This window comes from Esox lucius, chromosome 21 (genome assembly GCF_011004845.1).
Source record: "Esox lucius isolate fEsoLuc1 chromosome 21, fEsoLuc1.pri, whole genome shotgun sequence".
Lineage (NCBI taxonomy): Eukaryota > Metazoa > Chordata > Actinopteri > Esociformes > Esocidae > Esox > Esox lucius.
In genome coordinates this window covers 11,089,915-11,106,094 of record NC_047589.1, presented here as the reverse complement: position 1 = coordinate 11,106,094, position 16,180 = coordinate 11,089,915, and the positions used below count along the sequence as shown (strand labels likewise).

Below are 16,180 nucleotides of genomic sequence, written 5' to 3'. Positions count from 1 at the left end.
AGCACCGAGTTTTACACTCATCTCTGGGGTTCGAACTAGTAACCTTTTGCAAAAACACAGAAATGGGCGGTTCATGTTTTTTTTTGTGGTGGTGTGCGGAAACTGGAAATTAAACTACCGCAACTGTAATCAAGCTTGCCCACTGAATTCAAGACCGTTTCAGGGGCCAGACGTTCCTTGTGGTCTGTTTGAAACAAGTATTTATCACATCTGAAGCCTAAAAGGTTCCTCTGAAAACATTTGGTTGATGAACTCATAGGCTCTTCCTTGGGAGCTGGTATATTTGTCCATATCAGATGAAGCAGGATTACAAACAGCTGACAATGTAATCCACTGTATCACTGATTAATGTATCCTCTTGGTTTCAGGGTTTCAAAACTAAAGATGGCTACCTGGTTGTGGCTGCGGGCAACGATAAGCAGTTTGTCAAAGTGTGCAAAGTAAGTAGTATGACACTTCGGAGACATTGGTATGTTGTACCAGAAGCAATATTTACATACACGCAGTCACAAACTGCAGCCTCATCAATGAATATCAGTTTCTGTGTATACAAAATCAATCTACTGTTTTTCAGCAAGATATTTATCAAATAACAGAAGTTGAAGAGATACCGAATTAGAGACATGTTGTCACTACTCTGGAGTCCAGAGCAATCCAAATAATACAAATGTATCTCTTTATAAAACAAATTTATATATTTAATATCCCTGTATGAGAACCACTGGCCTGGAGGTTGGAGGTATTAAGCAAGAGTGAAATAACTTTTAAAGGAATCCAATTCTCATTTAAAAGTAAAATGTATAACCTATTTAATAATGTGCATTTACAACAACTCAATAGTTTATTACACCAGCCCAAACGATCTACATTATATCAGCTTTCATTAGTTTCCACCAATTGCACTAGGTTTTGACGGCTCTAAAATACGCTTCAGCGGAAGAAAATAGAACACAGTTCATTTTTTGGGGGTCTTTGCTGTGGGAAATTGCAGCGCAACTCCTGATATGTGTCTGTTTTTTTATTATAATTATGTTTTCTTTTCAACCCAATGCTGAACACTTTTTTTGAAGCATGAATCCCACCATCTTACACACAGACACTTTCTCAGTAACTTCATTTCCCCATCCTTCATCAAACATTGTCCAATCCATAACTTTGCTATCGAACATAGGGCTTTAATTTTCTCTTAAGTAAATCCTTCCCAGCAAAGTGTGCTATTACATCCGTGATTGTCTTATCCCTGAACCTTCGCCAAGGAGTATCCCAACTGACTTAATATTGACATAATCTGTGTTCCCAGGTGCTGGGTCTGAATCATCTGTCTGAGGAGCCCAAGTATAAAAGCAACACGCTCCGAGTTCAGCACCGCCAAGAGCTGCTTCACATCCTCTCCCAGAGGTACAGCCTGCTCCTTCACCGTAAACACGGTCCCAAAAACGGACGAGTTATGGCAAACATGCCAAAAATGTAGCTGGCTTGCCTCGTCTCTATCCATTTTTTATTCCGTAAAGTCTGCGAGGGCTCAGTTGGGCCGGCGAGACTGAAACAGACGCGGCGTAGCAAAAGGTAACACTAAACGGAGACCACGCACACAGATGTTTTCGTCTGCCCTCCCTTCCCAGTCGCCCCGGGCCCAGTCGGCTGTTTCCTCTTGTAGGGGTCAGGGAGCGTGATGGGATTAGAGTCCTTCAGCAATGGGGACGTTATCTAACACCCCTGAAGGAGGACGGCATGTTATGCGCCGTTTGGATCGTCTGTGTCTGAACAGTACGTGCATATCGCCGCATCCCCATGGCGATCACACCGGGTGAACGAAAACTATGTGACGTAAAGCAGTAATCGGGAAAGGTGGGGTGGGTGGGGGCGGGGGGGGGGGGTTCCCTGAGCCTGCCTTTGTCTCCGACATGTCCGGGTGTGTAAGTAGGTGCGCATTGTTGTGTCGATTAGGGCCAAAGTGCGGCAGGTTGTTTGCAAGACGTATTCCGCCTTCCGATATTTTGCGGCGGTTGTTGTGCCCCCGGATCAGCTCTGGCTACTCTTCGTCCTTGGCAACTGCTTTGAAAGCTTCAAATCACAACCCCTCTTCATGGTTCCTCTCAGGTTATTGGAAGAGGAGACTGTTGAGTGGCTGAGAAGGTTCGAGGGGACAGGAGTGCCCTGCGGGCCCATCAACAGCATCCAACAGGTGTTCTCCGAACCACAGGTCAGTAGCTTTTGTCCACCAGCTCACATGACCTGTAAGTACATTTCACATGAGACTTAATCTCTCAGCTACTGTGAGACTGGTACAGCATTTTAGACACCAGCCCTGAGATGTTGTTTGATGAAGAAATAAAATGCACCTCGGAAGTACTCTTCTGTGAGAAAGAGATTTAGGTATGTGTAATAGATGGGTAAAACAGTTTGTATCACAAACCGTTTGGACATAACAGTCATGTCTGTGCGAAGAACCGTTCCTTGAACCCTTTGAGATCAGTCCTTGTCTCACAAAAAATATTGTTCTTGCTTAGAGTATACTATATACTGTTTGTAGTGTCAGATAGATGGACTTGACACTCCCACTGGAACAACCAAGAAAGTTGTAGTTCAAAGAATGTCTTTGAAATAGTTTAGAAAACACATTATTGTGGCCCTTGTGTCAACCACAATTTGTCAGAATCACATCTTACCCTCCAGTAAGACTCTGCCGGAGCACATTTCCCTAATTGGTGGTTTGGCACAGTTGGTGTGGTGCTACCCCTTGTAGAATGTTCAATGTGGTTTAGTAAAATGAATAATATTAGGATGGCCAATCGTGTTGGGACTGATGGAAGGCATTTATCTCAAATTGCTCTTGTAAATCGCTCTGGATTAAAAGCATCAGCAAAATTATTGAATTCTAAATATAAAGGTCTTTTGTCGAAGACAAAAACCATACTGCCAAAAAAGCATGTGGAAAAAAAAAAAGTTTTCCAAATGGATTCATAAAAGTCACAATTTAAAATACTCCCGCTTTATAAAATGCATCGAACATTTTATTATTCGTGTATGGGCATTGCGAATTATGAGGATTTTAGAACAGTATTTAGATCCGGCCTATGAGAAAAAAGCTTGCAGATAGTTACTTCGGGAAAACAGTTTGTTCAGGAGTATTGCTGTAGAGATTTTGTCAGAGTAGGAGTGCAGGAACACATGTAAACATTCACACAGGAACATGGCACTATCTCTGGGTCTTACTGTCTCCCAAACAAAACTCAACATGACTGATTAACAGTTTAATAAGCCAGCCTGGCAGAGAAGGAATACTGACTCCACATCCAGTCCGGTCAGCTGATAGACGATGTCCTCAGTTTTCCCATTCTCCAAGTCTACTGTTTGTGTTGTTTCCGGAAGTCATCTTTTATTTCATTCGCAATCTGTGCCAACGGTTTGGAATTGAAGAAAGTGTTACTTAGCAACAGCTTTGCAACCACCTGGCCGGTAATGAAGTGTCATATTTCAGGAGACGTCCATTCTATGACTCACTGACAGGTTTTTCTAAGAGGGCCGTGTGTGCTGTAAAACATCTTAACAGGTCATGCTGCCTTGTGCTCATTATCTAAGCTGGTCGTTTGCCAGCCTGGATCTCCATCTAGCTGTTCGTTGAGATGTCCTCAGAGAGCAGACCGAGGCTGTGGCTTTCCCAGGCTGCCCCAAGGCTTCTTTGTCGCAGCACGGTGACCGCGGCCCCCCCAGACAATGCCCCGGAACCTTTACCGCCACAACAAAGAGGCCTTTGAAATGCTGCTCCGCCGATTTGACTCCGCCGATCCGAACCCCAGGGGAAGTGGCCGTGGCGGTTTCACAGGCTGTTGTGTAATACCACGCTTTGCCAGAGAGTGCACGTGTGCCAGACACCCAGGCAAGAGGCCAACTGAGAAGAAAACAGCATGTGTCTCTGTGGCTAATGTATAAACACAGAACTACAGCATCACCACAGGGTGACATGCTGATGTCTGCACACCTGATTGACCGATGACACAAATAAATAATGCCTGCATGATTACCTGTTTTGTGATTTAGAAGCTTCTGTATTGCCCTCGTGAACAGCATGCAAAGATTCCCTGGGTGGATTGTGTCTCCCATTATGCACCACCTAGTTAGCCTGTGACTTACCTCGATATAAAGCTTTGAATAAGCTTCTTCCTCTTCTCCTAAATATGCCTGTATTACTTTGACAAAGCTTTTCAGGTGCATTTTCCTATACTTTTGAGTCATTTATTTATGATGCTTGCATCAGTTGTATGCTGAATATGAATATGTTCATTTTCACCAATCATTGTCCCCAATCAATTGTAGTAAACAAAATAACTGGGCTTATTTGGCTTCAGATCAAAGCCGAATGTAAGGCACATGGAGCAATATTCATACATCGTTAAGAGTGTGGAGGATATGAGTTGCGAGCAGAGAACTTCACTTGTGAGGAAAAATCCAGTGCCACGGTAGGAGAAATCACTATATTGCACGCACAACCTGAGTATAGCTCAGAAATTGCAAGTCTGATATTTAGCAAGTTTTAAAGGGGCACTGTTTAGAAACCTGCCTATAACATTGGCAAGATGTTTGAATTTAAACAATGACACAACCTCCTCTTCCCTTACCAAACCCAAAACAAAACAGCATTATATAGGTACAACAGTATTACATTGTTTAGCGTGGGGGGATCATACTGGAAGTGTTTAAAGCAGGTATGAGGAGATTATAGGTCACTGCAAACTGATAGACTGACCGATGAGAAAGTGGAATATCTCAGTCACATCAAACTATTTTTTTTAACTTAAAACATTATCTTCTGGTAATTTATGCTTGTATTCCTTCCATAATAAAAGTATTAATATAGAGCAAAACTGCCGGTTTCCGCACGTTTATTTTTAATTGCACCCACCTGGTGCCCCAGGTCTAAATATGTCCTTGACTAGGGGGTTGCTATGAACAAATGAAGTGCAACTGGCTGCAATGGCCAACGTTGATTGCTACTGCAACAGACAAACAACACTCTGCTTCTTCAGGCAAAAAATATTCCATATCTCTCTTCTCAGAATCTCGGGCCTGAGAGAGTGGGACTGCTCATTCCAAAACATGAAAGTCATTTTCCATGAAAACCTTAAAAACCCACATGCTATATATCTGGGTACTGTTGGTGCCTTGAAGGCCTATCCACCACCTCAAACATTTCAGACCTCTCAACTCCTCCACCCTTTTAGTAGCTGCTGCAAACAAAATGCTTTGTACCACCATGATTTTGGCCCCCATTCTGCCCCCCCCCTCCCCGCATTTTTTTTTTATTGTAATTCTTACAGCCTTCACTTTACCTGTAACTTTTTTCAGTGATGGTAGTGTGGCCAAATGGAATAATGGGAGTTATATTCTTCAACTGACAAACATTTTAGTAAGCTTAATATACAATTTTTTGAGTGAGTGTCTATTTTTTTTTTTTTACAGTTATTAGTCAACCATTACCAGAGAAACATATAGCTGGGAGTTCCAATATTCTTTGGGAAATACAAAGAGGTTATATAGAACATGCTGGTTGTTTGACTGTTTATACCTGTTTGTATCCATCAGTAAATGTCATGTAGAAACCATTTCTGCATTTGCTTTGTATAATAACAACCAAAATGTTAAAGATATTTGAGTTGCCTTAAACAACCTGAAGAAGCGTAGCAACACCGAAATATTCTCTTTTTGTCCTTTTGATCTGTACACAGAAATTTAGGCCAACGTAAGCAATGCATAACCAAGTAATAAATACATCTTTCTGATATATGTATCTAGATGAGGATTTGTCACAAATTGAGGTAAGGCCTTTTAAAGCCAACAACACAGGAAAGAATAGCTTCAGTCATGCACCTCAATCAGATATCCTTCATGGCCATAAACAATGTGTCAACATGAAGGATATGTTAAAGGTAAACGTGCTATGAGCAACATTGGAGCCAAATCTCTGGGGCCCAATCGTTTTTTATGAAGATTGAACCCAAGAGTTATTTCGGGAGGCATCAACGAAGTGGAACTCTTGATTGGCTTTTTAGTTTAGAGCCTCCTGTTTAGCTTCAATGACATAAGACCAGTATAGTTTGGAGCTCAGTTAAGAAGACACGTTTCTTGGTTAGGAAGATGCATTTAAACTCAAGGATATCTATGAACAAATGTCTTGTTTTCTTTTATAACAACAAAAGGAGTTTTACCAATTTTATATATTTTCAAAATGTTCCCCAATGGACAGGAAATAAGGTTTAGCTACTCAAGAGTTAGCTTGAGAAATTCCAAAGCATAAACTGTGAGTTAAGGAGTCCTCAATTTGCTTCTCCCCAATATAATGTTTTAGATACAAATGATCGGTTCAGAAATAATTTTTCCTTTCCAGTGGAGCATGTGCACTGCATCCTATTGCTCATGTTTCATCTCAATAAATCATACCTATGGCAGTGTGTTTAGAAATGGAAATGGGCCTGGCTATGGGTGCTCGGTGAGACGTGGGCTGCTCTTCCACCAAAGTCACAGTGTTTCGGAGCAAAGCAGGTTATTGACCCACTCCCTTCCAGACCGAGCACCTGGATCCACAGCAATATTAATATTCAAAATATATTTCCTATGCACTGGCTCCATAATATCAGATGCCAGGCCCAGATGTTGGACGTTCACAAAATTGCTACCAGATGTGCAAATGGATGGACGTGGGGGTGTTACGGACGCGAGCAGACAGAGAGGCTCACTCTCCTTTTTTTCATGCCTCCAATTGGACGTTCTGTTAGATGAATCGCTTTGGTTTCTGCAGGACTTTTTGTAATGAGGCTCAGATCATTTGGGCTGTAAGTCGTGCCTGATTTATCCTCAGAGCAGCTCTGCCTGGACTATGTTACCACAGAAGCCATCCATCTCTTATTGACACGTGTACCCGTGCAGAACTTTTCAAGACAACGTGACATTGTATTATAGTCCTACAAGGCTTATATCCAGTTTCTAAAGAGCAGCTACTTTTATACATTTGATTCTATATATGTCAGGCTAATTCTAATAGGCACCTGTTTTAGCTGGACTCTAATTATGTACTGTGCATTCAAAGAAAAGCCAGGCAACACAAAGTATTTCAATATTTTTTAGTCTGCATCTAGGTCAGATATAGGGGTTCTAAAACGAATACCTTAGCAAATGGTGGGCAAAGGTTTGCACAAGGTTGCGTTTCCCCTTGTCTATTCCTGAGCAAACAAAGCTAGATGATTCAGACAGCTGCACACAATAACAGATAATTACAGACTTTGGTGTTGTCTCAAGGCAGGCTTTTCGACTAACCATTTACAAGCAAAGGGATATTCAGGACCCCACGGACATTCAGTGTTCCAAGTCGTGGAGAATAAACAGATGCCACCAGGCATAATGACATCTGCATGTTGCAGCAGACCCAGTCTGCTATGACACCTGTCATCGCCATGCTACATAGGTCCAACAAAAAGTTGTCATAAATGCAACCATTTACATACAGAGCTATTCCACTCCGGTCCTGGAGGGCCAAAACGCTGTTTTATTTGCGTTCTGTTAGTTCATTGCCGTAAATTGTTATCTCAGGTTTGATTCAGTCCCTCATTAGAAAACAATTGGAAGAAAACCAGCATGTTGGCCCATTAGGACAGGAGTTGATTAGCCCTATCACACAGTAACATGTTTGCATGTTGCACAGTAAGAGCAACTTGTCCTGGTTTGACTAAGTTTGTGTAGCAAGGTCACTATAGAGTGGATATAAAAAGTCTATACACCCATGTTAAAATACCAGGTTTTTGTGATGTAAAAGAACGAGACAAATATAAATATGTCAGAACTTTTCCCACTTTTAATGTGACCTATAATGTGAACAATTCAATGTAACCAATCACATTCAAACTCCTAGATAGAAGTCATTACACACCTGCCATCATTTAAAGTGAATCTGATTAATCATAAATAAAGTTCAGCTGTTCTAGTAGGTTTTCCCTGACATTTTCTTAGTTGCATCTCAGAGCAAATTCCATGGTCCGCAGTGAGCTTCCAAAGCATCATAGGGATCTCATTGTTGAATGATATCAGTCAGGAGAAGGGTACAAAATCATTTCCAAAGCATTAGATATACCATGGAACACAGTGAAAACAGTCATCTTCAAGTGGAGAAAATATGGCACAACAGAGACATTACCAATAACTGGACGTCCCTCCAAAATTGATAAAAAGACGAGAAGAAAACTGGTCAGGGAGGCTTCCAAGAGGCCTATAGCAACATTAAAGGAACTGCAGGAATTTCTGGCAAGTACTGGCTGTGTGCTACATGCGACAACAATCTCCTGTATTCTTCATATGAATGGGCTATGGGGTAGGGTGGCAAAGCGGAAGCCTTTTCTTACAAAAAAACCATCCAAGCCCGGCTGAAGATTGCAAAAACAAACATCAAGTCTCCCAAAAGCATGTGGGAAAATGTGTTATGGTCTGATGAAACCAAGGTTTAACCTTTTGGCCATAATTCCAAAAGGCATATTTGGTGCAAAAACAACACTGCCCAAAGAACCCCATACACACAGTGAAGCATGGTGGTGACAGCATCATGCTTTGAGGCTGTTTTTCTTCAGCTGGAACCAGGGTCTTTGTCAGGGTAGAGGGAATTATGAACAGTTCCAAATACCAGGCAATTTTGGCACAAAACCTTCAGGCGTCCGTTAGAAAGCTGAAGATGAAGTTCACCTTTCAGCGCGATAACGACCCAAAGCATACATTCAAATCCACATGGCTTCATCAGAAGAAGATTAACGTCTTGGAATGGCCCAGCCAGAGCCCAGCCCTGAATCCAACTGAACATCTGTGGGTGATCTGGAGAGGGCTGTGCACTCGCAATCTGTCCTCGCAATCTGACAGATTTGGAGCACTTTTGCAAAGAAGAGTGGGCAAATATTGCAACGTCAAGATGTGCCATGCTAATAGACTCCTACCCAAAAAGAGTGAGTGCTGTAATAAAATCGAAATGTGCTTCAACAAAGTATTAGTTTAAGGGTATGCACACTTATGCAACCAAGTTATTGTGAGTTTTTTTTAGTTTTTTTGCTTTTTGGGTCCGGATAGACAAACTTAGCTGGCTACAACATTCAGTAGCTACTTTGTGGTAAGCCTAAACTAAAACTGTTTACGGTTATACAGTATTGCGACTATTTCTGGTAGATTCCACAATTCTCTCGTCTTTTCACTTGATGAAAAAGGTAGTTATCAACTTTATTGATAGTTATTGTATCAATGTCATTCACAAGTGAAAGAACGTATGTTGTTATGCCATGAAATTAAATAGCTTTGGCAGTGTAAAATTCAGACTCGCTAGCAATTGCTCAATTCTTATGACTGTTCCAGTAATTTAGTAGATACTGGAAAAGCCTATTACTGGCTAATATGCTGTTAAAACGGCCAGTGGCAAACGTCATACTGTTCATAGACGCTTTTTGTGGTGGAGGTAAACTTAGTAAGAAACGTTAGTTTATCTGTATCAGTGTAATTCAGGAATGGCCAATAAGCTGTTTAAATGGCCAGTGGCAAAAGAGGATTTGTTCAGGATAGACACAAGAGGCTATACTGACACCCAGCAAATGTACAGCTCTGTGGTGTTGTGGTTAACGAAACAGTCTTTCATGTGGGTGACCCAGGTTTGAATCTTGAGAGGGCAACACTTTCTATTGCGGGCCGGCTGAACTAAGCATGCCTGGTTTCTTGTTTTCATTGAATTTCCAATGGTATTTTTACATGAACATTTTAACACCTTTATGATATACAGAATTAACCATGGGTTTGGTTAAAATACCATGGTATTTTCCTCAGATGTTTCGAATTATCAGGCCTGGAAATCGTTCTTTTCGGCTAGGCTACCTTCTGGCCTTATGATACAATCGCATGTTATGGTGTGTATGGCAATAAAATCATACTTCAAAGGTCAAACCAGGGTATACACTGCATGCACAAATATTAGGCAAGTGAATATTCTGATCATATTATTTCTGTGCACATTTTCCAACTCCGAACCATATAAACTTGAATGCTCATTGGATTTAATAATTTTCAGGTGATATGTAATGAGGGAGGGTGTAGCAACAGTGAATAATACCTTATATCAAGGTGTGCATAATTATTAGGCAGTTTCATGACCTAAAATGGGCCAAAAAAAGAGAAATTGTAAAATGCCTTTCAGATGGATGCAACACATCCGTGAAATAGTTAAACCATTGAGGCGTGACCACCAGACACTCAAACGTTTTGTTACGAATAATCAACTGGGGTTCAAAAAACTCATGGAGAAGAAAAGATGCAAATTAACTGCTAAAGACTTGAGAATAATTAAACGAGAAGCTAGCAGGAACCCATTATCCTCCATTGCCATCATATTCCAGAACTGCAACCTTCCTGGAGTGTCCAGAAGTACAAGGTGTCAAGTGCTCAGAGACATGGCCAAGGTCAAGAAGGCTGAAAGAAGACCACCACTGAATAAGATTCACATGTTGAAGCGTATAGATTGGGCAAGAAATGCCTGAAGACAGATTTTTCTAAGGTTTTATGGACAGATGAAATGAGAGTGACTCTTGATGGACCAGATGAATTTGCCTGTGGCTGGATCACTAATGGACACAGGGCATCACTTGGAGTCAGGTGCCACCAAGGTGGAGGAGGGGTACTGGTATGGGCTGCTATCATTAAGGATGAGCTAGTTGGACATTTTCGGGTTGAAAAGGTCCAAAAAAGATCCAACTCAACTCCCATACCTACTACCAGTTTCTGGAAGATACATTCTTCAAGCAGTTGTACAGGAAGAAGTCCTCAGCATTCAAGAAAGCCATGTTCTTTATGCAGGGCAATGCTCCATCACATGCATCCAAGTACTCCACTGCTTGTCTAGCAAGCAAGGGCCTCAAAGATGCCTGAATAATGACCTGGCCCCCTTCCTTACCTGAGTTATATCCTATTGAGAACTTGTGGACCCTTCTCAAATTTACAGTCAGGGAAGACAATACACCTCTTGTGGTTGCTGCTTCAGTGAACAGATCAAGAAACTGACAGACTGCATGGATGGAAGGCTCAGGGCAGTTATTGGAAAAAAAGGCTGGCTATTTCGGTGACTGATTATTTTTGAAAGGCCAGAAATGTTATTTAATTGTCATTTTGAGTTATTTATTGTACTTACTCAAAATATTTTGTAATTTTGTTTCCTAGTAATTGCTGCCTAATAATTGTGCACACTTATGTATTCCCCTGAGAAAGATCAAAACAAATGTTTCCTTTGTTAAACAGTCAGGTTTGAGGTTCAATGATATTTTGTAATGACTGAGAGCATTGTGTTTGATCAACAATCAAATAAATCTGGAGGAATACGATTTCTTTCTGTTATGATGGCAGAACAATGATAGGAACATCATACTGTACTTCAGGGCTAAAACTATGATACATTTGCATGATGAAAATTCTTCCATGATGTAAGTTGAACTCATTAATGAAAATGTCCTAGTATAGGACTGTGGCATATTTTGATAAGTGCCAGTCAATGTGGTCGGGAAACTCCCATGCACAATGTTTTTCTCTCCTTGCACCTTCTGTCTGCTGTAACACAGAGGGAAATAATCCATCAATCAATCACATTTATTTTACATCAGCAGTTGTCACAAAGTGCTTTTACAAAACACCTGGCCTTAAACCCCAAGGAGCAAACAACAGTAGTGTTGAATTTCTGTGGCTAGGAAAAACTCTCTAAGAATGCCAACATTTTGGATGAAACCTAGAGAGGACCCAGGCTCAGAAGGGTGACCAGTCCTCTTCATGCTGTTCCGGTTGAATTTATTAAGAGTACAATTGTAATAATTAAGTCCAGAGTCTATTTAAACTTTGTTCAGGTCGAAAGCATGACCAGATGGACAAGGACAGGGACAACACGAGGGAGGGGGAGGTGTCAGCACAGTGGCAGCTGAAATCGTCAGGTATCGTCTTGATCTGCAACACAACCAGGAGAACTTTGGACAGGGACAACAACGGGTCTTTCAAGCCAGGTACTCTGCTGGTGTAGGCCAGGACCTCATGTCCTCCTAACTACCCTGGGCCCGGCTACACCTAATCATAGACCTTGCTGTAGAGAAGTTTTTAGTAGAAAGTTTGCACTGAGTTTGCATTTCTAACCTTAATTGGCAAATCATTCCTCAGTAGTGGAGCTCTGTGAGAAAAGGCCCTGTTTGTTTAGAAATTCTAGGTACAATTAAAAGGCTTGCATCTTGCGTTCGTAGGTTACATGTAGGTATGTATGGCTGGATCATTTCAGCGAGGTAAGTAGGAGCACGTCTGTGTATTGATTTATAGGTTAACAAAAAATCCTTAAAATCAGCCAATGTAAAGAGGCTAGTACAGAAGTAATGTGTTTCTTTATTTTGGTTCTAGTTAGGAATCTAGCAGCCATGTGCAGCATTAATTGAAATGTATATATGGATTGATTTTAAGGGTAACCGAAAAGTAGAGCTTTGCAGTAATCTAGTTTAGAAGTAACAAAAGCATGGATTTGTTTTTCTGCATCAGTTTTTGATAGAAAGTTTGAGATTTTTGCAATGTTTCGAAGATGAAAAGTAGAGCTTTGCAGTAATCTAGTTTAGAAGTAACAAAAGCATGGATTTGTTTTTCTGCATCAGTTTTTGATAGAAAGTTTGAGATTTTTGCAATGTTTCGAAGATGAAAATAAGCAACTCTTGAGACATATTTTATATATTCATCAAAAGACAGGTCAGGGTTAAGGGTAACGCCAAGGTTTCTTACAGTTTTTTGGGATACGACCATCCAACCGTCAAGGTTCACGGTGAGATCTGCTAACAAAGCTCTTTGTTTCTTGGGTCCTAAAACAAGCATTTCTGTTTTTCTTGAGTTTTAAAGCAAGACGTTCTCTGTCATCCACTTCCTAATATCTGAAATGCATTCTTCCAAAGTAGCTAATTCTGGGGCTTCTCCATGCTTCATTGAATTATACAACTCTGTGTCATCAGCATAACAGTGACAGTTGACATTGTGATTCCGGATTACATCACCCAGAGGCAGCATATATAGTGAGAACAATAATGGGCCCAGAACCGAGCCTTGAGGAACACCAAAATATACACTTGACTTGTCAGAGGATATGCCATCCACACTAACATACTGATATCTTTCAAATAAATATGATTTAAACCAGGCTAGAGCATGTCCACAAAGCCCAATATGGGTTTCCAGTCTCTCTAAGAGAAGCGAGTGATCAATAGTGTCAAAAGCAGCACTAAGATCAAGAAGGATGCAGAACCTTTGTCTGAGGCCATTAGAAGGTCATTTGCTACCTTCACGAGTGCAGTCTAAGTACTATGATGGGGTCTGTAACCGGACTGGAGCATTTCATAATTGTTATTTGTCTTTAGGAAGGCATTCAGTTGTTGGGAAACACATCTTTCAAAGTTTTTTGATATTGGCCTATAATAGTCTAATATCAGGATCCAGATTTGATCTTTTTAGAAGAGGCTTAATTTTCGCTATTTTTTTGTGAGTTTGGTACACATCCGGAGGAAAGGGAACAATTTATTATGTTCAACATTGGCAGACCTAGCACAGGAAATGGCTCCTTAAGTAAATTTGTTGGAATCGGGTCTAGCTGACAATTTGTGGGTTTAGAGCTCTTTACAAGTTTAGTGAATGTGTTAAGCGATACAGTATCAAAAAATTTATGTGTCCCAATTGACACCTGGTCAGGGAGGTTCAGGACATTCTCAGGACAACTGAGATTTGGGGGACTATATCTATTAAAGGAAGAGTCAGTTATTTGTTTTTTAATGGTGATGGCGACGGCGACGGGTCACACTAAGAGCGGTTCAAAACCCCCTTAATGATGAAAACAATTATGAATTCCGTGACGTCGCCCGGTATGGCGCAGCCGGGGCCCCAGGTGTGAGATGTGAGGTGATACACAGTAATTTTTATTTTTGCCCGAGGTGGAGGAAAACTTTATCTTAATAAGGTTGCTATTGTTAGCACTACCTTGTTTAACTTTTCTCAGCCTGGAACGAGTCACAGTGGCAATAGGTAAAACTGTACTAACTATTCTGGCTATGCTATCGACAGACTCCACTATGCTAGCAGGCAGGCTGGCCTAACTCGTGGTAAGACTATAGGAGTGAGACTCCTGTCAATGTTCCAAATAAAAGACGAGCACCACTCCAGCTAGGATGGAGTCCATAAGCAGATCAGGCCTGGCCCTATTACTGGGTGAGTCCCAAAAAGAGAGCAAGTTATCTACAAACTCTCCCTAGCTGGGAGGGGGCCAGAGACAATTACTCAATGCCTACACATCTTTCTAGCTAGTTTACACACTGATGCTAAGTTCTGCTTAGCCTCTGACAGTTTCATCCTACCATTGTTGGTGCCAACGTGAATAACAATATCTCTGTACTCTCTATACTTGCCAGTTTTAGACTTCGCTAGCACCAACTTCATATTTGCAGCTACGTCGGTGGCTCTGCCCCCCGGTAAACAGTGTACGATCACCGGCTGATTTTTTAGTCTAATACTCCGGGTAATGGAATCCCCGATTACCAAAGTTTTCCCGGGCCACCGGTAGAACATGCCTGCTGATCATTACCCTCCGAAGACGGCTTGGGCCTTGACTCCGACTCCAGTGGGGAAAACCTGTTGAAAATCTTAGTTGGCTCTAGCAACATCAGCGTCTTGTGAGCAACATTAAAGAAACACTTACAGGTCACAAACATTTGGAATTTTTCAAAATAAAAGAGACCAACGAATTACTTAAATACGGAGATAAATTTAGTTTATTAATTGTTTGAAAACATGTACCTCTCAAAACATTGACAACAATTCAAATATGATCATATTTAAGAGTAATTTCGATAAAAAATGGGTGTTAAAACCCGTTCATAGCTCATAAACTATTGAATATTCCACAGAGAAAGCAGTGTAGGAAATGTCCAGGAGAATGTGTCGAGTAAGACAAACCAGTCCAATCATGGGGAACGGTGTGCTACATCTAGCAACACAATATTTCCACACCCTCTTTTTCCACAATGTAACTTAATGGATATGAAATACATATTGACTCATACAGAAAAAACTATTCTATACGCTGCAGTGAATGCATTGTAGGAAATGTTTAGGAGACTATATAGAGTGTTTATGTGCAAAAGAATCAAGGGGCACTCTGTATTTGCAATTGTTGCTGGTGTTTTACTCCACCCACCCCATTGGCCACAATGTAACTCAATGGATATGAAATATATATTGGCCTATAAAAAAAAAACTGTTCTATACGCTGCAGTGAATGTATTGTAGGAAATGTTCAGGAGAGTAGATAGAGTAAATATATGCAAAAAAATCAAGGGGCACTGTGTATTTGCAATTGTTGCTGGTGTTTTACTCCGTCCACCCCATTGGCCACATTCCAAATTGCTGAATAGCCTTTAGATCCATTATTCCTTTTGTTAATGGAGGTGATTATCACCACTTGGTGATTACTTAACAATTCAGCCAATGATCTAATTTAGTTGTCAATTACTTATATTAACTGGCCATTAGCCTGCTGTATCACCTTTAGAGATGTAGATGTAGGATTTTATCTGTAATAATATAAAATGTATGTTTAATGTGTGAATGTGATACTGAAAAGAGAGGGTATGTTTGCATACTTTGTCTGTAAGAAGTTTTTGTTCCAGTTTTTAGCTCCATCAGAACAGTACCAAACGTTTTTACTACTGAAAACACCAACATGTAATTACAGTGGGGCAAAAAAGTATTTAGTCTGCCACCAATTGTGCATGTTTTCCCACTTAAAAAGATGAGAGAGGCCTGTAATTTTCATCATATGTATACTTCAACTATGAGAGACAGAATGAGAAAAAGAAATCCAGAAAATCACATTTAATGAATTTATTGGTAAATTCCTCTGTAAAATAAGTTTTTGGTCTCCTACAAACAAGCAAGATTTCTGGCTGTCACAGACCTGTAACAACTTCTTTAAGAGGCTTCTCTGTCCTCCACTCGTTACCTGTATTAATGGCACCTGTTTGAACTTATCAGTATAAAAGACACCTGTCCACAACCTCAAACAGTCACACTCCAAACTCCACTATGGCCAAGACCAAAGAGCTGTCAAAGGACACCAGAAACA

General features: G+C 40.8%; 1 protein-coding gene across 5 annotated transcripts in view; it reads left to right on the top strand.

The window, feature by feature from the left end:
• Positions 1-16,180, top strand: part of sugct (succinyl-CoA:glutarate-CoA transferase) — a 126,806-nt gene that overhangs the window by 46,432 nt on the left and 64,194 nt on the right. For 2 of the 5 annotated variants that reach the window (XM_010885557.5, XM_029116342.2), the window contains exons 10-12: positions 369-440; positions 1,301-1,398; positions 2,101-2,203. In XM_010885557.5, the coding sequence (XP_010883859.2) occupies positions 369-440; positions 1,301-1,398; positions 2,101-2,203 (273 nt within the window). Of the gene's footprint in view, positions 1-368; positions 441-1,300; positions 1,399-2,100; positions 2,204-3,553; positions 4,856-16,180 lie in introns of those variants that run through there. The other 3 variants (XM_010885560.4, XM_010885558.4, XM_010885561.4) reach the window with 3 other exon arrangements.